Source organism: Dipodomys merriami, unplaced genomic scaffold (assembly GCF_024711535.1).
Source record: "Dipodomys merriami isolate MVZ:Mamm:240054 unplaced genomic scaffold, mDipMer1.0.p SCAF_1, whole genome shotgun sequence".
Classification (NCBI taxonomy): domain Eukaryota; kingdom Metazoa; phylum Chordata; class Mammalia; order Rodentia; family Heteromyidae; genus Dipodomys; species Dipodomys merriami.
In genome coordinates this window covers 133,704,325-133,730,810 of record NW_027202270.1, presented here as the reverse complement: position 1 = coordinate 133,730,810, position 26,486 = coordinate 133,704,325, and the positions used below count along the sequence as shown (strand labels likewise).

The 26,486-nt window shown below is 37.4% G+C and overlaps 1 protein-coding gene and 1 long non-coding RNA gene across 10 annotated transcripts in view; one reads left to right on the top strand and one right to left on the bottom strand.

The window, feature by feature from the left end:
• Positions 1-26,486, top strand: part of Gphn (gephyrin) — a 380,642-nt gene that overhangs the window by 351,495 nt on the left and 2,661 nt on the right. For all 9 annotated transcript variants that reach the window (XM_070031737.1, XM_070031733.1, XM_070031738.1 and 6 more), the window contains 4 exons: positions 8,700-8,773; positions 13,709-13,773; positions 18,614-18,717; positions 26,103-26,199. In XM_070031737.1, coding sequence (XP_069887838.1) covers positions 8,700-8,773; positions 13,709-13,773; positions 18,614-18,717; positions 26,103-26,199 — 340 coding nt within the window. The remainder of the gene's footprint in view (positions 1-8,699; positions 8,774-13,708; positions 13,774-18,613; positions 18,718-26,102; positions 26,200-26,486) is intronic.
• Positions 841-26,486, bottom strand: LOC138833373 (uncharacterized). The gene is made up of 3 exons (XR_011373866.1): positions 25,889-26,486; positions 3,593-3,677; positions 841-915 (listed from the first exon to the last, which is right to left on the bottom strand). It is a non-coding gene; the product is annotated as an uncharacterized lncRNA (long non-coding RNA).

The window sequence follows — 26,486 nt, the reverse complement described above, 5'->3', positions numbered from 1 at the left end:
TCTTTACAAATAAAGCCAGTATAACTAAGCATATTGGGTTTTTCATTTAGTTTTGATTTGCTTCTCTCTGTATGGTATGATAACTACACTACACCTTTAATTTACAAAGAAGAGATTTTAGAACCTGAGCATCCCAAAACATTCCCTCTGAACTAATATCACCTTCTGGAGTAGAGATAATGGTAGCCAGAAAGAAAGAGGTAAAATACTCATGCAGAAGATTTCTGCCAACCACCAAAAAGAATTCTATGTACTTTAGAAGTAGAAAGAAAAGTATAAAGGCTAGAACATCTACTTCAGCCCAAGAGCTGAACCTGAAGAACAATCTCTGAAAAAACAGGGAGATCAAGGAAAGATCCATAGGCATTATGTAGCAGATGTAAGTCTCTTAAGTACAAACACTCAGGTATGGGAGAAATGTATTTGACTACAGGAAAATCATATTCAGAACACCTTGCTACAGAATTGGCAAGAAATTTTATTTAAGCCATCACTGAGGACTGTTACCTCCAAGAATTATGTCAAGAAACCTGGAGGGGCTGACGCAGCACAGAAGCATCAGGGAAACACACCTAGCCACTAGTTTGCACTGGAAATATCTAGAGAATTCTGGTCACACATTAGATTGACTCCACTGAATTACAGTGTATTGGCAGCTGAGAATCATGGGGAGGTTGGGATGGTCTAGACAGCTATCTTCTTTCTGGGTACTTGCCAGCTATCTCCTCTGAAGTCTACCACATTCCCTGCTAAACAGAGTAGAAAGAGCAGCTTTTAGGATCCACGGACTTTTCCCTCTGCCAAGGATTAAAAACAAAAAACAAAAAAACTTGCCCTTACCTGTTCATAGCCCATAGCTATATATGTCTCCACATATCCACTTCCTTCTGCCCGCTCAGCCTTTTCAGTTTTCATCTTTACAAAACACAAAACACCATTTTCATATGATGGTGTCTCCACCACCCATGGGATCAGACTAACTCCAAATATCGTTACTGACCCCAATGAAAGGACTGATTGGTTGCACTACATTTGCCTTTAATGTGAGCCCAAGAGTATCAACTATATGAGCCCCCTTGAATTTATTTGGCAAATCCTCAGTTATTCAGTCATAGAGTATTTAAAACAAATCAATAATATACCAAATAAACACAAAAAGTTTTCCTTATAATTTCATTCAGTCCTATGTTATTTTTGTTCTGCTAAATCTCAAGTTAGCAGTCTGTTTTCACAAAAGTACCTGCTTTCAAACTTGAGTTCTGGAATTCCAAACTGGCAGAGTATAAAAGTTATTCATGATATATCACTACAGATGCCTGCATATAGCATCTGTCATTAGTTTGAAGCAGCTGTGCAGTCCTTTTCCCTAGTGCTCTGAACCTGTCAAGTTATTGATGGTGCTTATAACAGAGCCTCAGGCAAGCATCAGAATAAAACAGAAACATTCTGTAGATCACAGATTCTTAACAACTGTGTTTATATTGCTACTATAACCAATAAGGAACTTGGATGGGATTTCTTACAACTAAAATTATTAAGCTAGTCTCACTTACTAAAATAATTACCATAGCCATATGAACCCGAATTCTTAAAATTATAAGAAATATTTTTTCTAGTGTGGCACATTAAGTTACCAGGTGTGCTCATACATACCTATAGTCTCAGCTACTCAGAAGTCTGGGGAAGGATGCTTGAGACTAGCCTGGGCAACATACTAAAACTTTTCTCTTAAAAATTAATGAAAAGCCAGGTGCCAGTGGCTCTAGCTAATAATCCTAGCCACTTGGGAGGCTGAGAACAGGAGGACTCTGGTTCTGACCTGACCCTCCCTCCCCACACCCACACACACAAAAAAAAAGTCCACCAGACCCCTTCTCAACCAATAGCTGTGATGCAGTAGCACACACCTATCACCATAAGCTATGTGGGAAGATTACAGTTCCAAGGTAGCGGGTCAGAAAAGTTTATGAGAATTCATCTCAACAGAAACATGCTAGGTGTAGTAACATTTACCTGTCATCTCAGCTAGGACAGAAAACTTGTAACACTTGATTCTTGATCCTAGACACATGCCCAGCCAGGAAGCAAAACTGTATCTCAGAAACAACCAGTGCAAAGGCTGGAGGTATGGGCTCCCCAACAAGCATGGAACCTGCATTCAGACACCACTACTGCAATCCCAGTCCATGAATACTTACATTTCTTTATTTTCTGGAGATTTTAGGAAAGTAAGCATTATGTAAATAGAATATATCTTTTTAAACCAGTCAGAATAGAGTACCTTTAAGACACAATGTAACTTGATTCATAAATATCCACAGAAATAGGAGAACATTTTGCATTCACAAAACAAAGCAAATGTTTTCTGGATATTCAGACACATAAGGAACATAACAGCTTCAGTTCTACAGCGTCAGCCTCTGATTAATTCATCTGCCAACTAATAAAGAGCTATTTGCCTTCATATAAGACATAACTTCTTAATTGATTTGGTCTCAAAATGCACAATAAAAGAAATAAAGAAGAAATACTAATAAACCAGATTCTCTGTCTTTTCTTAAGAATTGACTTAATTTAATTGATTGAAGATGTCTCAAAATGGCTAAACTAGATTCTTGATGACTTCTGCCACAGCAGGAATATTTTATTGTGTGTGGAAACAAAACCAGAACCAAAATCAGCAGAAGGGGGCAAACAGACAACAAAAGTTTTATTGCCACTTGGAATTCACAACAGGAACCAAGTATATATGTGCCCAGGTTTCAGCCACCCATAAAGTGCATCTTCTCCCTGGCAGCAAAGTTTAACTGGCTCAGCCCAATAAATCACTGTGGCATCTCAGTTGGAGCCATCAAAATTGTTCAGGAATAATTTCTAAGATAAAATCCTGCATCTAGTAAACATGTAAAGTGAACACATGTAAAAGGTTTTTATGTAGCCTCACTAATGTGAGAACCTGTAAGATAGTAAACCAACTCAAAGGAAAATTCAAAGATCACACATGCAGATACAGGTAATTAGGAATGCTAAAATAAATTTGCCAATAGCTGCCACAACTAGTCTATACCCACAGGGAACGATCAGTTACAGTTCCATCAGAATTTATTTGCATTTATTTGAATAAACATTAGATCCACTGTCTTAGCTCAAGCTGTTGTATCAAAGTATTTTAAACTGAGTGACCAACATTTATATTCACAGCTTTGCAACCTTGGATTTCTACACTGAATATAATAGCATGGGCAGAGTTTGGTGAGGCCCATCTTCCAGGTTGCAGATAGCTGACTTTACCTTTACAAGGCAGAAAGAGTGAGGGCACTAATCCTGTTCATGAAAGCTACACAGGCACAACCTAATCAACTCCTCAAAGCCTGCTCCCACTGGAATTAGGGTTTGAACATACGAATTTGGTAGGGGAAGGGGACACATTCAGTTAATTATACTTATGATCAGTGTTCTTAAAGCTTTATTTATATAAATAACTCATATGTGTAAATAACCCAGAAGGTTGTGCTGCAGTTGATAGCCAGTAATCTTCCTTGGTCATTGCAAGTTCTTTCATAATTTTTCTAAAAGTAGTATTTGTCCTTACCTGATTGAGGAAAAGACTTTGCTCCTTCATTTAGTTTCTCTTATCTGACTCTTCGGTTCTGAGTATCAAAGAAGTTCCATGCTTCCTTAGTCAGATAGAAAGTTAATAATAATGAGGATCTTCAGCATTTATTACTATGTCTGGAATAAGCTTTCCCTCTATCATGAGGAACATTAAACACTTCTTCATGTTAAAAAGGACTAAATAGGAGATTAGTTTATAAATGGGAGATTTGTTAGCAAGAAAAATAAAGTATTTTATTCATTTATTAAGTATGCCTAATAAGCATCTACTTTCTAAACTGTTTATCATAACCTTCAAGTCCTTGAAGAAAAAGCCTCTGACCACTGCAAACTCAGCTTATGCTTCTCTCCACTCATTTATCACCTTTAGTCACCTTTTCAGTTCTAGATGCCCTCTGCTGCTTTAGAAGCCTTAATAAGTACTTCCCTTCCTCTGTAGCACTCTTCCCATGCCCAAATCCTTCCTATCCTTCACAACTTAGCTAATGCATCACTCTCTTCTAAGATGATCTCTTTTTTTTTTAATATTCTACCCTACCACACCATTCTCTATTTCAGTACCTGCTTATTTCTTTACAGCCTTTAATACAAATGGTAATTCTTAAACTTTTTGGTTTACTTAAGGCAGTTTAGTTCTAATAAATGTAATAGGACTTAATTGTTTCAGGAACTACGTCTTGTTTACCATTAAATTCTCAAAACACAGAATTTCTGTGATATAACAAAAATTCAAAAATACTAGTTGATGCTGATTGCAGTAGTTCATATCTGAAATCCTACCACAGGGGAGGTGGAGGTAGGAAGACCTCAAGTTGAAGACTAACCAGAGGTACATAGTGAGACCATGTCTCAAAAAAATAAAAACTTATTAAATTCCAAAAGGGAGGGTTGGAGAAAAGGAAGGCTCTGATGTTTCCAGAAGTCAAAAAGCCAGACATAAAAAAGTAGCTGAAAAACTAATGAATACAAGCAGAATGTCCAGTGTCTTGGGCATTTAGACCTGCCACCGAGAAAGGGCCCCAGAAAATACCCAAGGCTCTCCATTTAAAGTCTTATAAGACTGTGCTCTGGGGATAAGGACAAATGGGAAATAATCCAGCCTTACAATGTCCAAAATTGTCAAATTATATAATTTGACAAAATTTGACCTAATTAAGTCAAGATAATGTGAGTTTACCTTAGCTAACTTCCAAAAGAAATTAGGTCATTTCTAGAGAAATCTATAATCCTCCATTCTTTTCATATATAATATTTAATATTCAGCTTGTAAAATTACCAGGCATACCAGAGATAGAAAAAAGTACTAAAAATTAAGAAAAAAAAGCTTTGAAAGTGTGCTGATATTTATATTGTCTCTTGTAGACCCTAAAAGGCTATTATATGTTTGAAGAAACTAACAAAATGGAGACTTTCACTAGAAAACTGGAATCTGTATAAGAATCTAGTGAAATTTTCAGAAAAATAAAATATGGACAAGAACATAAAATATATATATAGGACATGATGATAGCTCTAATATGTAATTAAAGATCAAGTAAGAAGCCATATCTAAGAAGTGACACATTTAGAGCCATTTTTAGAGCTGAAACAGTTTTTCAAGCCAGTAAAAGACATCAAAACCAGAGAGAGATCAAGGAGTTCTATTAATATTAAGCAGGATAAGTACAGAGAAACAATACCTAGATAATCATAGCTAAACTACTAAAACCCAAAGACAAAAGTAGAATCTTATCAGAAGAACACATTACCTTCAAAGGATCAATAAAACCAAGAGAAATTATTTTAACATAAATGAGAGAAACTAGAAAACAATGAAATGAACTTACAATATTCAGGAAAAAGTTACTCCCAATATGGAAATATACATGAGCAAAATTTTCCTTCAAAAATGAAGGTAAAGACATTTTCGGCCAAAGGAAAACTGAGTAGATTACCCCAATGGGAGTTTTTTAGGCATCAAGATACTGGCAGCATGGAATGCAGAAAGGATTATAGAGTAAAAGAAAGGATTTAACATGCAGTAAATGCCAATGAATATTGATCACATAAAATCATACCTTAGGTGGTTTGAAATATATGTAAATATTATACACTAAGTATATATGTAGCATATGTACATACTTGGAATATGTAGAGTATGTATTATCTACTTGAAATATATAGAATATATGTAATAGTTGAAATACTTACTTGAAATATATAAAAACATACTTGAAAGTGTGAGATATATAATACATAGTAGCATAGGAAGTAAAGAGTAATAGTTCACAGTTTAAAATCCTTGTGTTACCTTGGAAATTATTTTTAAGCTACGAAGTCATGGTTGATATATAAAGCCAGGTAGATACTGTAATCTCCAAAATAACTATTAAAATACAAATGCATATAACTTACAATAGAAGGGAAAAGGTAATAGAAGGGAAAGAGGTATTTGCTAGAAGAAAAAGGAAAGAAAAACAGAAGTAACAAATAGGAAACAAACAATTTTAAGCTCAAAAATAACAGTATTAGACTAAACATAGACTGAATCTTCCCATTAAAACTCATCATTCTGAATTTTAAAAAGCAGCTAATTAAGCCTAGCTCTGGTGACTCATGCCTATAACCCAAGCTACTCAAGAGGCTGAGAACAACGTGATCCAAGTTCAAAGCCAGCCTGAAAATCCAATTAGATTCCATTTTCGGTTAAGCCGCAAAACAGGGCTGGGAGCATGACTTAAGGTGAAGTGCCAAGCCAAGAACAAGCAAGCCAAATGAGATTGCTTAAATCTTTGTTTTCCCAGATTGCAATCAATTAGGACCTAAATAAAGTAACTTTTAGTTTTTTAGTGTTTTTGCAAGAGGACTAGCATGTTTAGCTCAGTGGTAGAGCACTTTCCTGAGTTTGATTCCCTAGCACAAGAAGCAGGGGATTCGTAGAGGGACAAAGGATTACTAGACTTTAGGAGAAAGGTTTTTTGTTTTTGTTTTTTCTTTCAAGGGTTATTGTCTGTGGTTAGCTTCTGCTTTTTGCTCTCACAGGCTATTTTCTGTTTGATTAGCTTCTGCCCAAGTTTTATTTTGTGTCATTGTTTTTTGGTCTTTTGCAGTTCTAGGAATGAATTCAGGACTACCATTGACTGAACTATGTTTCCAGTCCTAGGATTACAAGCAAGTGCCACCACATCAGGCACATTTTGTCATTTGCCATAGAAAAATCCATCAGGAATATAGAACAAGTCTAAATTTACCACAAGTAATAATACAACCTCAAAATAAAAATAACTGAATTAATATATCTTCCAGCCTTATAGAGTTCAGAGAAGTTTCAGACAAATGAGACAGGGATAAGGAAAGGAAGAAAGAAAGAGGCAGAGGAAGAATATTTTCCAAGAGTGGAAACAAGACAGCTAAGTAGCTAAAAGCAATATAGTCCTGCAAGAATGGACAGAGAAAGACTGAAAGGGGCTGGGAAGGTGGCTCAGTGGTAGAGCGCTTCCCTTGCATGCATGAGGCCCTGGGTTCAATTCTTCAGCACCACATAAGGAGAAAAAGCCAGAAGGGGAACTCTGGCTCAAGTGGTAGGGTGCTAGCCTTGAGCTTAAGAGCTGAGGGACAGTGCCTAGGCCCAGAGTTAAGGCCCCAGGACCGACCAAAAATAAATAAATAAATAACGACTGAAAGAACATGTCTGGGTGAGAAGAAGGCTGACAGCAGATGATTATAAAAGAAAGCTAGAAAATATAGGAATCTTGGGATACTTTTTTTAAAAAAAGGCTTATTTCCTAAAAACCAGGAAAATGGTTAAGTATTAGAAGGTAAATTGCTCAAATGTGTCTCAGAGGATCTCTTGTACCTCTATGCAAGTGAAGAATAAATAGAAAAGATTAAATATTGGCAAAGGGACCTACTGCAATTCAGGCTAGGTGATTTGGGCTGGAGCTGGAGATAGAGGGGAACAGTCCTTTTTTTTTTTTAACAAGTCCCTTGTAATGTATGAAATAGTAGATTGACAGATTAGTACACTCATTCTTGGATTAATAAAGATTAAATTCAGAAATAGATCTTAAGATTTTATCACTTGAAAGAATTTTTTTTTTGTTGGTTGTGAGGCTTGAACTCTGGGCCTGGGCTCTCTCCCTGACCTCTTCAGCTCAAGTCTATCGCTCTACCGCTTGAGCCACAGTGCCACATGATTCTTTTTTTTGGGGGGGGGGAGGTCCGGTCGTGGGGCCTGAACTCTGGGCTTGGGTGCTGTCCCTCAGCTCTTCAGCTCAAGGCTAACACTCTACCACTTGAGCCACAGCGCCACTTCCGGCTTTTTTCTTTTTGCTTATGTGGTGCTGAGGAATCGAACCCAGGGCCTCGAGCATGCAAGGCAAGCACTCTACCACTGAGCCACCTTCCCAGCCCCCACATGGTTCATTTTTTCCTCTTTGTCTACAACCATATGGGGTCATGTTGTACCTTTTATTTTGTGAGGTCATTCTGAGTGGATCATGAAGACAGGCTAGCCATGTTGGGGGGAGAGGGGGGAGGCTGGGGAGGGGGGAGGGCATGTTGTATTTTTGTTGTTAGCAGAAGGTCTCTTTTAGAGTTCCTTCAAGTTTTCCTTTTAGTTGACATATTTGGATTAGCAAGCTGTGAGCAAATGACCAAGTCTCTCTTAAAGAAAAGTATATTCTTTAGGACCATTAAGTAGAATATTGCATGACACACACATGTGGTTGCTCTGCCAGGCAAAATTTAAGGCATAGTTGTTAAAAGTGTCTGAGAAAAAAAGATCAAAAACCCCATTAAGTAAGGATATTATACACTAATGTATGTATCTAATGTCCTCTACTGGAATGTTCTTCCCATAAGAGCAGAATTGTTGTCCCTTTTATTTGTGGCTATATCCCCCTGATTGGTACTCAGCACATAGCAGGTGCTCTGAAAATACTGATTAAATGAATGAATAAGGAATGAAGTAATATTTGTATTAAGCAAATCAATTTTACTAAAATAACAAAAATGTTTTAAATTCATGAATTCAGTTTATTTTCATTTAAAAGTATTACAAGTCTAATATTAAGATGTTAAAATGACTGTTTTTAATTTTGCAGGACTATCTCAAGCAGGTGCTGGACATTGATCTTCATGCTCAGATCCATTTTGGCAGAGTTTTTATGAAACCAGGGTATGAAAATCATTTTATCTCATATATGGAATTGATTTGGATTGCTTTACCTAATCCAGTTATATGCCTTCTTTTTACATATTCTATGTTAGGTTAACTTTTTTTTTCCTTTGGGGGGGTCCGGTCGTGGAGCCTGAACTCTGGGCCTGGGCGCTTTCCCTCAGCTCTTCAGCTCAAGGCTAGCGCTCTACCACTTGAGCCACAGTGCCACTTCTGGCTTTTTTCTTTTTGCTTATGTGGTGCTGAGGAATCGAACCCAGGGCCTCGAGCATGCAAGGCAAGCGCTTTACCACTGAGCCACCTTCCCAGCCCTTAGGTTAACTTTTTAATAAACAATATTTTAGTTCTGGAATCTTCTGAATACATACATATTTGGAATAAGAATCCATGTCACAGATGAATCTGGGTTTGGTACAAAGCAAACAATTTTCCAACCTCTTTTTTCTTTTTAATTTTCATGTCCCATTCCTTACTATTCTTTATCTATTTCTGCATACTAATTCATTCTCTTTTTTAATTAATTTAATTATTTATTTTGCCAGTCCTGGGCACTGTCCCTGAGCTTCTTTTGGCTCAAGGCTAGAACTCTACCCCTTGAGCTACAGCGCCACTTCCAGCTTTTTCTGAATACTTTATCAGAGATAAGAGTCTCATAGACTTTTCTGACCTGGTTTAGATCTCAGTCTCCAGCTCCTGGCTTCATTCACTATTTTTAAAGGCAGCTTAGTGGGGGGAAAAAAATCTCAAATATAAAAGTAGAGTATACAAGGAGCCATCTCCCATGTACCTATTACCCAGTTCAGTAACCATCAACACTTTTCTGTAATTGTTTCATCAGTTCTTCCATCCTACCTCTTATGGGAGGGAAAGGATGAGTATTTTAAAGCCAATTGTAAACATCATATCACTTTGGTAAGTAATGAGAACAATAAGAGCATTCTCTTATGTAAATACAAGTGTACTGTCTTACCAAGTTAATTCTTTGGCATATAATGTCCTGATATTCAAGTTCTCCCAAATGTCAAGGAAAATAATCCCTTTTCATAATTGTTTTGTTTGCTTCCAGATTCAGGCAAGGTCACTCACAGTATTTGTTAAGTGGCTGTTAAATCTATATTTACTCCTTCCCTTTTTAAAAAAACATTTGTTTATTATGACTTCTTAGGTAAACTGGAACACTTATGCTGACAAATGGATTTGGCAAATTGCCTCCTTGGGTTATGTTTAACAAGTTTCTCTGTCTATTGTGTATTCTCTGGTTTAATTAGATTCTAACAGTATTTTTCCCTTCCTATGTTTAACCCTGCAACCTACTATTTCCCAGGAGGAAAAAAGTAACCACATATTAAGATTTTGCATATTTCTAAGAATTAATAACCCAAAGTAAAAAAATGTTTAAGCAAATCCTCAAATAATGCCAAACACTGGGAATCTGCCTGCTCAGACCCCTGCTATTTAACCACCTTTGGTTCTCTATTCAAAGACCTCAGTGTATGAGTAAGCAGTTCAGCACACATCCATGGTGTTAGAGATGATGATTCTGTTCAAAATTATACTCAGATGGGTGCTCATGAATTCTGATAGAGAGTGGGATAGAACTTCCCAGTTGTTATAAATCAGCTATGGGAAATATGTTTCCTGAAGCCTTAAGTGTCAAGCCAGACTTCCTAATATCCCTGATTTATTGAGCTCTGACAGTGGTCAGGCTTTACTATCATGATTTGGCCATATTTAATAAAGATTATTTGTCCCTAAAGCTTTTTCCACACTTACATAGAATTCCTAATTCTTGACAGTTTATTTCTGTAGTTGCTTGTTGAATATTCCCCAGCATCTGCTGACAAAGCCCTTTTCATAAGCAAATGTTATGATAATCTTTTCCCCTGTTCCTTTAAACAGTACTAATTGAGTTAGATTTTTTTTTGGGGGGGGGGGGGGTCCGGTCGGTCGTGGGGCCTGAACTCTGGGGCTGGGCACTGTCCCTCAGCTCTTCAGCTCAAGGCTAGCGCTCTACCACTGAGCCACTTTCCCAGCCCAATTGAATTAGAATACAAAGGACATTCCCAAAATTTGCCATTGTGCTCATAATCTCAAAAAATTAATTAATTTTCCCTTTGTTATCAGAAGGAAGCCAATGTAACTTTTACTCTTGCCTCTAGAGGAGAAATATTACTTAAAACACAACTTCTATAGTGATTTTTTTTTTTTTGGTCGGTCATGGGACCTGAACTCTGGACCTGGGCACTATCCCTCAACTCTTCAGCTCAAGTCTAGTGTTCTACCACTTGAGCCACAGCACCACTTCCAGCTTTTTTCTGCTTATGTGGTGCTGAGGAATAGAACCCAGGGCCTCATGCATGTAAGGCAAGCACTTTATCACTGAGCCACCTTCCCAGCCCATATAGTGATTTTTTTTTTTTTTTTGGCTAGGTCATGGGGCTTGAACTCTGGGCCTAGGCACTGTCCCTTAGCTCTTCAGCTAAGGGACTGAGCCACTTGAGCCACAGTGCCACTTTCGGTTTTCTGGTGGTTTATTGGAGATAGTAGTCTCATGGACTTTCCTTCTCTGGGCTGGCTTTGAACCACAGTCCTCAGATCTCAACCTCCTGAGTAGCTAGGATTACGGGTGTGAGCTACCAGCACCCAGCTATAGATTTGTTTTCTTTTCAGTTTATTATTTACCACTTTCTTCCCCTTTAGGAGTTCTTCACTTCCTAATGTTTATTCTTCTCTCCTAAAATCATAACACTTTGGGATCTCAGTTATTGCATAAATGTTGTTAACATTCTGACATCAAGAGGAGAGTTAAACAAAGGATATGGCTTTCCAGGGCTTAAAAGCCTCATGGCCTAGCTGTAGGACACTTGTAATGGCAATGCAAGATAGCCAAATGTTTTCTTGTAAATAGAATCTTTTGAAAGAGAGTACTTTTAGAGAAATCACACTACCTATCTGTGAGATGCAAAAGATGATATGAAAGGGCCTCATAATTCATATCAACTTTGAATACAGTAGAAAGAAGAAAGCATTATGCATTTTCTCCTCACTTGTAGTATCTAGGCTGGTTCACTATAGTAAAGTGGTTATGAAATTTAAGTGTGCTTCTTTTAATTGGCTAAAATTTCATGCTTTTCTAAAGAAGAAAGTAGAGGTAATTGCTACTTAATAGTAAAATGAAAAGTTTTCTTAGTTTAACTTTGCTCTCTTCATCTACAGTACATTACAAATATAATATCTATTTCATTTTACAGACAAAGATACTCAGAAAAGCATTTGTAGTATTACCAAATAGATCTACCAGTCACTGGTTTTACATGACATCTATAGTAAGCATACCTGTTATCAGTGATGTAACTTGGAAATTGCTTTCATGACACAGTAATAAACATTTCCAAGTCACCTATCTGCAAATTGAGATGACAGCCTAAAATCACATATATTTAAAACAAAGAATCAAGAAATAAGCAAAATAGATGTCACAAAGTCCAAATACTAGCACTTCATTAGAACATGGTATAAGAGCTTTATCAAATATGGGCCATAAAGGTAAATAACCTTGGTTCCAGATCTTTTGTTTCCCCACTGAGTAGCTGAGTGATATTTGGTCAAATTGCTCAGTGTCTTGAGTTTCCATTTCCTTATCTATCCAATGATAGTTGTCACCTCTTAGTGTTGTTCTGAGACAATGAAATAATGAGGTAACTACTTTTTAAGTAATAGTTGATACTATCATATTAATATTGCCTTTTAATCAATATGACTATTACTACTGTTCTTTGATAGCAGTCTGGGATTAAGGAAAACCACACAAGAAAACTGAAAGGAAGAAATAGAACTGAATCACAGGCTCACAAAGGCATAAAGTTAAGAAAGTTCATAGGTTAAAAACAACCTTTCCATCCTGTGATCTGACATCACTAAGTTAAGGGATTATATTAATAATGACAGCTGTATATTAACAGAAATTCCAATATTACCATACTATTTCAAAAAGTACCAAGTGAATAGTCCATTTTTGAAAGATCAACCTGCAAACTAGTAAAAAGGAAATATAATTTTGGTGCTTAAAAGAATAAAATTTGGTCTGGAAAGGTGGCTCAGTGGTAGAGCGCTTGCCTTGCATGCATGAGGCCCTGGGTTCGATTCCTCAACACCACATAAGCAGGGAAAAAAAGCCAGAAGTGGCGCTGTGGCTCAAGTGTTAGAGTGCTAGCCTTGAGCTGAAGAGCTGAGGGATAGTGCCCAGGCCCAGAGTTCAGGGCCACTACCAGACCCCCCAAAAAAAGAATAAAGTTTTACCAATATGGGAGTTGTAATAAACATGAGATTGATAGCTAAAATCTTACATAAGGGCAATTAATAGAAAAAAAATCACTCTTCTCAATTAGTTACTCCCTCCAAACCACTTATCCTACCCATTGCTGTGTTAAGAGTTTATGTCATAATCTTGAGAAAGCATATCTGACAATATTCTTAATTGCTATCTGGTTATAGCTATAATATTTTAGTTATTTGTATATTTCAAAAGCTGATTTTGATATGTTTCATTTATACTGTTAAGTATAATGTTAAAAGGATAATACTTTAAACAAGAAGCAATTAGACAGATATGATCAAGTCTTCTTATAATAAGAATGATAGTTATAAATCACCACCAAAAATAAAACAGACTTGCTAAGTAGAAGGGAAACTTGAGAATTTGGAATGTTTCTGTGGCACTGACAAGAAAAAGAAAAGGAAACAGAAGATTCTGAAAGCAAAATCATTTAGATGCTTCTGAAATACTTCAGAGTATAAAGATTTGAAGGCAAGTCAACAGAAAAGTGGTTTTGTATGATAAGTGATCTTTATGAATAGCAACATAGGAAAACTGGAACACTTTATTTACTTCTGTTCCTTAACAATCACTAACAAGCATTTTAATTTTTCTTCTAGTTTGCCAACAACATTTGCAACTTTGGATATTGATGGTGTAAGAAAAATTATTTTTGCACTACCAGGTAAGAACTCTGAGATGTTTTCCACTTTTTCTGAAAAATATTATCCCCAAATTTTTGGACTTCTCAGATCCAGTTACCAATCAGATTAATTGATTTGGAATCTAAAAGCATTGGGACTTCAGTCCCAGCTTTTCTGACAAATCACTTCACCCTCTGAACCTATTTCTTCTATAAAATGGGATAATGCTTCTGGAGCACATTCCAAACCCTAAGATGATAATAAAATGTTCACTATCACTAGATCTTCTAGGGCACCTACCTTTTCTTTATAGGAAATTGGTCACAGGTAGCAGGCTAATCATTTTTCACAACTAGAAGTACCATGATCAAAGAGCCAAAGCCCTTGCTTGAGCTATCCATAAAAAATACTAGATTGAGCCAGGTGCCAGTGGCACCTGTAATCCTAGCTACTGAGGAGGCTAAGATCTGAAGATTGTGGTTCAAAGCCAGCCTAGGCAGGAAAGAAAGTGGCACTGTGGCTCAAATGGTAGAGTGTTAGCCTTGAGCTGAAGAGCTGAGGGCAGCAGCACCCAGGACCAGAGTTTAGGCCCCACGACCAAAAAAAAAAAAAAAGATTGAAAAATACAAATAAGCGAATAATGAATTCCAGCACTGGGGAGAATTAAGGCAGGAGGATCATAAATTGGAGACCATCATGAACTACATAGCAAGACCCTGTGTCTAAACAAAACAATTTTTAAAAACAACTGCTGTCTCTACTTATAAGATTTGAGGCGACTAGGGAGATGCACCTCTCCTTCCACTGGTCCTGATGCATCTCAGCCACAATCCACACATCATCAGTCTGATGTCTGCAATCACCACCCTTGCTCCCATCTGAGCAAAAACCCACATGTTCAGATTATAGAAAAAATAATGTGGTTCAATTGACAAGGATTGTCTAATTATTGTTTATTACTTTATTGGCCCTGTATTTAAAGGCTTGATAAATACAAATAATTTTTAAAGCACTTTAGATCTTTTATGTATCTACTTATTTTTTGACTTAAAATTACACTCTAATAATTCTGTCCAAGTCCCTGTTTCTGAGATAGATTTCTTCAAAAAATAACTTACTTGTTCCTTTCGGTCACAAATCTCATAGGTCTGGGCTATTTATTTGCTTTTTATATTAAGTAAATCTCAAATATAGAAAAATAAGAGTCAGGTAAAACATTTTTAAACTTTAACAACATTATAATCCCCTAACATTAAATTCCATCATGTAAAATATTTAAATAAAACAGCCTTTTTTTTTTTTTTGGTTGGTGTGGGGCCTGAACTCTGGGCCTGGGTGCTGTCCCTCAGCTCTTCAGCTCAAGGCTAGCACCCTACCACTTGAGCCACAGTACCATTTCCAGCTTTTTTCTGCTTATGTGGTGCTGAGGAATGGAACCCAGGGCCTCAGGCATGCAAGGCAAGCACTCTCTACCACTGAGCCAGACCTAAAACTCTACAACTTCCCAGACCTAAAAGAGCCTTTAAAATATATCTATGGAGCCAGGTTCTGATGGCTCATGCCTGAATCCTAGCTACTCAGGAGGCTGAGATCTATGTATCAAGGTTCAAAGTCCATGAGAATCTTATTTCCGAATGTTATAACCATCAAAAAACTGGAAATGGAGCTCTAGCTCAGTATTAAAGCACTACCTTGAGTAAAAAGCTTGGGGACAGCACCTAGTCCCTGAGTTCAAGCCCCAATACCAGGATAAAAAAAAAGGATGGCCTGAGATTACTGAAGGCCTTTACTATTTCCTTGGATACCATAAAAATCATATTACAAAATGGGGCCAGGCGCTGGTGGCTCACGCCTGTTATCCTAACTACTCCGGAGGCTGAGATCTAAAGATTGTGGTTCAGAGCCAGCACTGGCAGGAAAGTCTCCAGTAAATCACCAGAAAACAAGAAGTGGGGTTTTGGCTCAAGAGTGCTAGCCTTGAGCTGAAGAGCTGAGGCACAGCACCCAGGCCCAGAGTTCAAGCCCCACAACCAACAAAAAAAAAAGCGGGGGAGGGCCTTCTCTTACCTATGTTTTTCTTGGAAGAGATGCTACTTTGTCTTCAGAAGACATGGCTTAACGTGCGGACCATCAGTGACAGTGTATCAGTGTGTATGTGTATATATGAGGGTTTGAACTCAGGGACCCATACTTGCTAGGCAGGTACTGTACTTCTCCCATCTTACCTCAGCCCTACAAAGAAAACTTTCATGGGAACCTATTTTAACATTTCTAGTGAAGCAATTCATCTGCCAAAGAAAATACAAAATTAAAAGCTATCTGCAAACTGATTTGAAACTCACTCTGTTCATCCTGAATGAACCAAAAGAGAGCAGCAACAACTCACATGTTCAGATTCTAGACACAGCAAGTCATTCCATTTGTAAGAATTCTCAACTTCTAAGTATATTTCTAATTTCTTGAAGGCTATCAACTTAAAGGTTTTCAGTAAGTTTAATTATAACAAATGTAATAGTTTTTTATATTTACTTGCCAACTTTTTAAAAATTATAATAATACATGTCCACTATATATGAGCATAAATAAATATCTATAATTCCTTCTACCACCCAGAGAAACTATTATAACTTTTTGACAGTCTTCTAGTTTTTTTTCCTTATATAGAGCAATTCATTTTAACAGCAGCTGTATAGGGTAGTAGTATAGGAATTGTATACTCATTGGTAATATATTTGAGGCAAGGGAAAAGTAATACTAAGAATGTGGTATTTGAGGAGCATGATCATGCACACCTATAGTATCAGCACTTGAGAGGATAAAGAGCATTATAAGTTTGAAGTTAGTCTGATAAACTACATAGCAAGTGTAAGGTGAGACTGCGCAATAGTGAGACCTCACCTCAAAAGAAAAAAACCTGTTCTATTGAACATCTCATTTTTCAATTAAAATTATTAATATCAGTTGATCCCTTTCTACAACCTAAAAAGAAAAACCTACTCTCAGCTGGGTGCTGGTGGCTCATGCCAGTAATCCTAGCTACTCAGGAGGCTGAGATTTGAGAGTCATGGTTCGAAGCCAGCCCAGGCAGAAAAGTCCCCATAAGACTCTTATCTCCAATTAACCACTAAAAAAAAAATGGAAGTGGCACTGTGGCTCAAAGTGATAGAGGGCTAGCCTTGAGTGAAAGAGCTCAGGGACAGAGCCCAGGCCCTGAGTTCAAGCCCCAGCATAGACCAAAAAAAAAAAAAAAAAAAAAAAACTAAACTAAACCCTGATCTCAGTTATTTTGTGGTAGAAGAGAATTGAAAATATGGTTTTATCTAATAATAGACTAATCTGATCATTGCCTTTCTTTTACTTTGAGGAGGGAATTAACAGCACTTCAGGAAAGGGAACACAAAAATCTCATAAACCCATTTTCCTCCACTAGTTTACACATATATATATATATATATATACATACATATATATATAAATATATATATACATACATAAATATACACATACACATTCAGCTGTCAAAAAGAATAAAATTAGGACTTCAGAATTAGAATCTTAAGAATCATATAGTCCAACCTCCTCCTTTTGAAGTATGTGACACACTTAGATTATTTTCCTACAGAATTACATTTGAATTTCTTAAATCTTTTTATAACTTAACAAGAAGTTGGTATGTGTAGGAATTTGCTCTAGCATCTATAACAGTACCACAGACTGAGTAGTTTAAATAAAAGTCCAAAATCAAGGTCCCCATGGTGGTGTTTCCTGGGAGGCTCCTCTTCCTGATGTGTGGTCAGCCACTGTCCCTCTGCATCCTCACATGACCTTTCCTCTGTGCACACACACTTCTGCAATGCCTTCTTACTATACTGAAACCAGTCCTATCAGATTAACACCACCTTTGGTGAAACAAAGGATGAACTAATTCAGCAGTGATACTCACTAGGCACTATGTTGAAAGTCAACTACACAACTTGTGGGAAAGGGGAGTCGGGAGGGTAAAAACTAGGAGAAAATGAGGGAAGAGGTGGCACTGTTCAAAAAGAAATGTACTCAGTACCTGACATGTATCGGTAACCCCTCCGTACAACACCTTTACAATTAAAAAAAGATTAACTCAACCTCAAGTCCTCATTTAATTGTAACCACCCCCTCAGGGGCCTTGTTTCCAAATACAGCCACATTAGGGGTTAGGGCACACTCATATGAATTGGAGAAGACATAATTCAGTCCAGAGTATCTATCTCCATGTGAACTTACTTGGTGCTTGTTTTTAAAGTTAAAGACATCTCTGATTAGAATTGATTATAGATAAATTTCCTTACGCTTATCTACATTTTCCTATTTTTTGAAACCAGTCTTAACAGTTATACATTGATTTTAAGTACTTTAAAAATATCAAGAAGATACATAAAACATTTAGCCTGGTTTAAAATGTATGAGGCTAGGGCTCAGTGATGTAAATGCACAAGACTCTGGATTTGACCTCCAGTGTCCCTCGCTTTGAACACACACACACTCACACTCACACACACACACACTCACACACACACACACCAAAAAAAAAAAAAAAAAAAAAAACCTTTATCAGGTAATGAGTTTCAATACATGGCTGTCAAAAATCAAAAATATTGTCAAAGAGCTGCTGGTTATGAGAATTCTCTGTTTTATCAAAAGTAAATGTTAACCCCCTCGGTGGCATGTGATGGATAGTACCCCTGTACCTTTATTCTTTTACCCTGTTGGTTGCAAGATGTCTCAGAAGAAGACTGATTGTGGGATCATTTCCAACATGTCCTAAATACCCAAAGGTACAGATGGCTGTAATTGTTTGACAGCTTTATGTGATATGATATAAATAACTATTTGGTTGACTTTCAGGGAATCCTGTATCAGCCGTGGTCACCTGCAATCTCTTTGTTGTGCCTGCTCTGAGAAAGATGCAGGGCATCTTGGATCCTCGGCCAACCATCATCAAAGCCAGGGTAATGTTTTCTAATAGCAAGAAACTCAAGTGGAAGCTTCATAAAAAAAAAAAAAAGGATATGCTTTCTAATCCAAAGTAAACATATAGGATTCATGTTAATGGTGAATGACATATTGTTCTCCCCTTTGTGAGGTAAGAGGAAGAGTCTCATAATTTCCCCCCAGATGACTTCCTTTGCTAGAAGGCTATAAAAAGAGTCCAGAGAACATAATGTAATCCTTTAAACAAAGCAGTCAAGATCACCGACACACAATCTGTACGCACTGAGGGATAAAAATTACTTTTCTCCAGTGTAAAGTCACAGAGTACAGAAATTAACCTGTTTACTTTTCCTGTGACTCTAGTATTAAATCTCAAACAATCCAGAAAAAAAAGAAAGACAACCAAAGAACTAAAAAGAGAACTTGGAGATTCAGGAAAGGGTGATCTTATTGTTTAAAAAAAAGACAAACAAGACTGAGGAATTATATGTACTATATAAAAACCATTTGGAAATAGTTCACTTCTCCACCAACACTACTTAACTTACTCAACTAATTATATTATTCACTTTCTCTATTACTCATGAGCAACATTCTTGGCAATAAACTACTACACCAAACCATTACTTTTCAAGAGTTCTGAAGTAAATTCAGATATAAAAGAATACTCTGTTTGACAGGAAGAAGAGAAAACATAGAAGAGGAAATATTAACAAAAATATTGCTCTGAACATACATTAAATAAACAACAAAATCTAGACTTAATACAGTCTTAACATTGACCTTCTAACTACTGGGGTGAAAAAGGATGAAGAAATCTCTTTTCCTAAAACTTTTTTTTAAAAGTCCGTTTTTTTTCTAATCTTCACAATGGTAGTCCTATTTGAAATTAACTATTTTGATCAAGTCAGAAAGTCATAGATTTATACAAACCATTAACAGTAACGGTTACTAAACCAAGGAAAAAACCAAAGTCTTGTAAGAAGAATTCTCTGACTCTGAAAAGCCCTTATAAATCCTTATATTCATTTCTTGTTTTAAAATTTAGTATCTCTTTCTGGCATTGTGGCAGTCATCCATCCTAACAGCAATGATTTGATTGATGGTGGTCTCTCATCAGAATGATGCTTGATACACCGTTCATATGCTGCCTGTTTCCTGTCAATTCAGGGAACTAGGAACTGGTCCAAGAATCAAGTAAATACTTTTCTCCCACAGCAGCACCACAGGAACTGCCAACATGGTCCATAGGTATGTTTTGCTACTTGTCCCTGTTGTTTTTAACTCCCCAAATGACTCCCATACCTACACTGACATGACTGCCACTTGAGGACAATAACCCTATTTACTACCTGGAAGTATGGTACATCTTCTGATCTGTCTCTGCTGATGCAACATACAGCCTACAGCTTTTACCTTCTCATTACTGTTCTCCAAAATAGATGCCACAGTCCTTTAGTACTTTGGGGAAGTGGGGTGGATATTAGGACTCTGATATCATCATCTTATACATAGGGCAAGAAGCCTGCGTTATTTTTAAAAGGTCAGCACAGGGTGGGGACAGGAGAGAAAAAATGGAGAGAATGAGGGAAGGAGCAACATTGTCCAAAAAGAATATACTCATTACTGGATTATGTAACTGTCACTTCTCTGTACATCACCTTTATAATATTTTTTAATTTAATGTCAGCACATAAAATGTCACCCTTCTATATTAAAGCATTCAGATAAGTATCAGTTTAGAATAACCGCTTGCTTTATAGTTGGAAATGAAATACTTCTGGTTTTCAGTACATAATCCTAGTATTTAATGATCCAAATTATTGACATAGTTTTACCATAAGAGAACATCTTACTATGTTCTCTGATATACCATCTTAACACCCTATATTGCCCTTGTTCTCAACTTTTTGTCTCTAGAATCATAATTGAGGTAAGGCCATTAAAAATTCCCTCGTGAAAAAAACAAAACAAAAAAAAAAAAAACCCTCCCTCATGCAGTGAGTAAGAAATGGAAAAAGGCAGGGTATGATATCACACGTCCCAGCTACTCAGAAGCCATAGGTAGGGTGATTATGGCCTGAGGCCTGCCCTAGGCAAAAACTCAAGACCCTACCTGAAAAATAACTAAAGCAAAAAAGGGCTGAGGGCATGGCTTAAATACTAGAACACCTACCTAGCAAGGGCTAGGCCCTGAGTTCAAACCCCAGTACCACCAGAAAAAAGAATAGGACGAAAGGAGGAGAGGGAGAGGGGGAAGGAGAAGGAAGGGGGACCAGGGGAGGGAGAAGGGAGGAGCAAAGACGATAAAGAAGAAGGGAAAATACTTTTATCTCTTATGGGACTAAATCAGTCTTGGAAGAATGCATTCTTGCTGGATCTCCACCAAACTATTCTAATGTGTGAGCATTACTGTTCTGCGGCCGTAAGAACCTGATGAATACTTTCTGACTGATGTCATAAGCAATGAACTACAAAGTGTTTCTGTTTGAACACTGCTAAGGTTTTTCAGTTATAAAGAGAAATGTTCTACATTAAAAGATATAGGATTCCTGTCACATGAGAATATTATATATGACTTACCAATTTCAAACATATTTAAAGGAACAGAACTGCACATGATTCATAAAAAGAGTACATTGGTTGCAAATTATTACAAAATGAGAAATATAACTAGAAACTTTGGAAACATGAATTTGATTCATACCAACATATGTAAGGACTTTGAATGGATATAAGTTTTAGATGATTTACAGAGTAAATAAGCTCAGGGTCCTCTCTGGTGTACCTTTTAAGCAGTAGATAAAAAAAATCTAATTTAAGCTCTTATAACCCCTACTTCATCCTATAAGTTCTTGTGGTTCACCATTTTGTTCATCCTACCTAAAGCCTGTTATGTGTAAGACAATACATCAAACATTTGTGTACACTTTCAACTTCTTATTTTACTTTTCAACTCTAACTCACTCTAAAAATCCTTTAGTAGAATGTAGACCTGTAATCTCTGAACTTAGCAGGATGAGTTCAAGGCCATCCTGCATAGTAAGACCCTAAGAAAAACAGCAAGGGAGGAAGGAGTGAAGGAAGGAAAATGAAAAGAGAAAAGAAAGGAATCCACAAGCTTGGTTCAATCTTTTTTTTTTTTTTTTTTTTTTTTTTTTTTGCCAGTTCTGGGGCCTGAACTCAGGGCTAGCATTCTGACCACTTGAGCTATAGCTCCACTTTTGGCTTTTGGTTAAATGGAAATAATAATAGTATTGTAGTTTTCAGCTTATTTAATGTACTCTTCTTCTAACCTTGTCTCTTTTAAGCCCCTTTTTTATTTTATTAACTCACATTAGTTATTTAGAGGGGGATTTCATTGTTCTATTACCACATTTTTGCAATATATTACCATTAATCTCACCCCTTCTATCAACTACCGTCCTCCTTTCCCCTCTTTTATCAGTTGCCTGTCTTCAATGAAAATCCTTCAGTGCTCATCAGGATTAACTCTAAACTCCTCCTAAGGTACAGGAGGCCCTCTATCTAACGTCCTCAGTTTTCCTCTCCAGTTTCACCTGTTTCCTATCCCATACTCTGATTGTGCCAAGCTACTCAGTTTCCAAAAATGAAAGAAAATTCCATTTCTGCCTGGGATTCTTCTTCCTGAAAAGTTTCCACCATCACCACCTCCTTTCTTAGCATGGTAAATTCCATACGTGAAAGATACAGGCAAAAAAATCCCGAGAAGCCCTTCTCATTCACTTTGAATCACTTCTCTGTAAGATGAACTAGACAAAGAGGAAAGACAGAATAGTCTTTTGTTTTTTATTAGTAAATTTTTGTTTTAGAGCAATTTTAGCTCCCCAGAAAAATTGAGCAGAAAGAACAGAAAAGTCCCACATTTCCCCTCCCCACACAATACTTAGTCTCCTCCACTGTCAACATCTGGCACAAGAATGCTAATGTTTGCCCAAAATTGATTAACCTAAAGTAACATATCGCTGTCACCCAGAGTCCTTTCTTTGCATTGTTATTATTACATAAAGGTGATATACAGAGAGGTTACAGTTACATAAGTCAGATAAAGATTACATTTCTTTTTAAACAATGTCACCCCTTCCTTCACTCACTCCTAGGTTTTCCCTCCTATCCTCACCCAAAGTTGTGTAGTTCATTTTTAACACATTGTCTAGTGAGTAGCACTGCTGCATTTGTCCTACCATTTCTGTGCCTCCCTTGCTCTCCCAAAGACAGGTAAGTGAACAAACAAGACAAAAGGAAAAGAAAAACAGCAACAAAAGGGAAAAAACATTGTTTCCATTTCCCGGAGTTCATTTCAATAATTTTTGTTGTTTTTGTTGTTTTTGGTCGTGGGGCTTGAACTCTGGGCCTGAGCGCTGTCTCTCAGCTCATCAGCTCAAGGCTAGCACTCTACCACGTTAGCTACAGTGCCACTTCTGGTTTTCTGGTGGTTTATTGGAGAAAAGAATTTCACAGATTTTCCTGCCCGGACTGGCTTTGAACCAAGATCCTCAGATCTCAGCCTCCTGAGTAGCTAGGATTACAGGTGTGAGCCACCGGCACCCAACTAAATATTATTTTATATGATCAGATGCACATAGCTATTGAGCCTTAGGCTTCACTCTTAGTAGAAGTTATATAGGTTTTGACAAATGCTTAATGACATGTATCTACATTACAATATTATACAGAATAGCACTGTCATAAAAATTGTTTATGTGCTACCTGCTAATCCTTTCCTTCCCCACCTCCACAAACTCCTGATTATTTCCTTGGTTCCATAGGTTCCCCATCCCCACCCCTAAAATGCCATATTCTTGGAACCACATAGTATATAAACTTTTCAGACAGACTTCTTTTACTTAGCAATATATATTTAAATTTCTTCCATGTCTTCATGGCTTGATAGCTCATTTCATCTTAGTGTTGAATAATATATCATTGTCTGGAATTTATCCTAGTTTGTTTATCCACTGAGGACATCTTGTTTACTTCCAAGTTTTGGCAGTTTGAATAAAGCTGTCATAAACATCCATGTGCAGGCTTTTGTGTAGACATATGTTTTCACTTCATTTGTATAAATACCATGATCATATGTTAAAAGTATGTCTATGTTGACGCTGCCAGTCACTTGTCCAAAATGGCTGTGCCATTTTGCTCTTCCACAAGCAGTAAAAGCGGGCACCTCTTGCTACGCTTCCTTATCAGTGTTTGATAGTGTCTGAATGCTGGACATTTGGCTTTGGGGGGGCGGGGATCATGGGGCCTGAACACTGGGCCTGGAAGCTGTCCCTCAGCTCTTCAGCTCAAGGCTAGCACTCTACCACTTGAGCCACAATGGCATTTCTGGCTTTTTCTGCTTATGTGGTGCTGAGGAATCGAACCCAGGGCCTCATGCATGTAAGGCAAGCAGTGTACCACTGAGCCACCTTCCCAGCCCCACATTTGGCTTTTCTAATGGATGTGTATTGGCCTTACAATGTTGTTTTAATGAGCAGGTCCATAATGACATAGGATGTGGAACATCATCTTATATCCTAACTTTCATCTGTGATACATCCCTAACATCAACTGTTCTGGTCAGATTTTTGTCCAGTTTTTGAAACTAAATTATTCATTTCCTTACTGTGTTTTAAATGTTCTTTGTGTATTTTTATCCCATGGCCTATCTTCTCATCCTCTACACCTGTTTTTTGTTGCTGCTGCTGTTGTTTTAACTAAATCTCTCACACAGATGTTTCTGTGTAGACCATTCCCTATATTACAAAAGCTAGTCAGGTTTTTTTTCTATTGAGTGATTATCATGTACCAAGCAAATATATAAATGAACCAAAGGGAACATTCCCAGTCCGCAGAACTGACCAATTTTTATCACAAACAAAACACTCATCTTTTACAATGTTTTATTTACTAAAAAAAAAAATGGTGTACATGTGTGTATTTATCCTGGATGCATCGTTCTCTGAAGCACTGGAGCTCATAAACAAGTACTTTTTAAATTAAATGATATACTAGAACAATAATGTCAGTACAAATAAATATATTAGCTATTAAAGTATTCTGCATTTAGTAAATCACCCCAAAATCCAGTCCATTTCATTTATAACTGCAAAAGGAATTTCTGTTTCTCAACAGGGTATGAAAAAAGATTTCATTCACTTTAACTTAATTCAGTTGGCTTTTGTTTCTTAAATTTACATAAATGTTTTCCCTTAAAACAAAAAATGTTCATCTTTAGACTAGATGAAAGTAGCAGTTTAAAAATGTTAGGACAATAAAGCTTGAAGACATTTTAGCCATTATATAAGAGAACTGCATTGTATAGTTTTAAGCAGTTTTAAGACAACAAAATAACTTGCTAATACGGAATAGCAGTTAGCAAGAAATGGAAAAGAAAGCCGGGCGCTGGTGGCTCACGCCTGTAATCCTAGCTACTCAGGAGGCTGAGATCTGAGGATCGCGGTTCAAAGCCAGCCCAGGCAGGAGAGACTGTGAGACTCCTATCTCCAATAAACCACCAGAAAACCGGAAGTGGCGCTGTAGCTCAAGCGGTAGAGCGCTCACCTTGAGCTGAAGAGCTGAGGGACAGTGCCCAGGCCCAGAGTTCAAGCCCCACGACCGACCAAAAAAAAAAAAAAAAAAGAAAAGAAATGGAAAAGAACCTAGGAGTCCCTATCATTTCAGTGCAGTGCTGATTCTACTGTACTATCAAGAACAAATCAATACCATTGCTGAGGGAGAAAACTTGCTAAAACACAAGCAAACCAAACAATCCTGTGAGTGAGAGCTGGAGTGTAGCTAGCTCAGTGGCGGAACAGTTGCCTAGCTCCCTGAGGAGCTCTAACCACTTAGTGCTGGAGAACATACAGAGATTGAAAGACACAAAATGATTTGGCATGACGGCAGGTCACCCTATTGGCAAATATAAATGTAGCTGATGGCTAGTGAAAGATCCTTTTTATGTTGAAAAAAGTTCTATAAATGGGTAGTTGAATAGTGCCTAATACATTATTAGGTCCTCAGTAAATATTGGATGGATGGACTGATCAATACATATTACTGGATTTGTTTAGGTCTACCTCCTTTATTCTCAATGTTAAAGATGACTGCTTTAGTTTCTCATTTCACTGGCAGCCTCTCCCTCTTCATAAACCCATAAAAATACTAAGAAATAAACATTACCTTTTTAATCTGTTCTTCTTAGCCTTCTTTTCTCTTTCACTAGAGCAGTTCTGCCTCTGGCTTCCTGTCCTCAAAATAAGGAGGGAAATGAAAGAAATCATAGAATTCTAAGGGTATTTTCTGTGCCTACTGTGTCTTCTGCACAAGAGCCCCAGCTTTCTAATTTTAAGAAATGATCATGTGGCCAAATTTGCTTCTTTTCTTTATTCCTTAGTTATCATGTGATGTGAAACTGGACCCCCGCCCAGAATACCATCGGTGTATATTGACTTGGCATCACCAAGAGCCACTGCCTTGGGCACAAAGTACAGGTGAGTCATTCACTCAGGTATCCCTGGGCATTCATTCTGTTAAATCACAAAGTTAAAGACCATCCATGGAGACAGAGGTGTCAGAATTTTAATTCAAGGCCAACACACACACACACACACACACACACACACACACACGCACGCACGCACGCACGCACGCACGCACGCGCACGTGCGCGTGCTAGAAAAACAACCTCAATAAACAAGTCAGTTGTAGTGGTGCAGATTTATAATGCCAGCTATGCAAGAAGTGGAGATAGGGAACCATGGTCCAAAGCCAACCACCA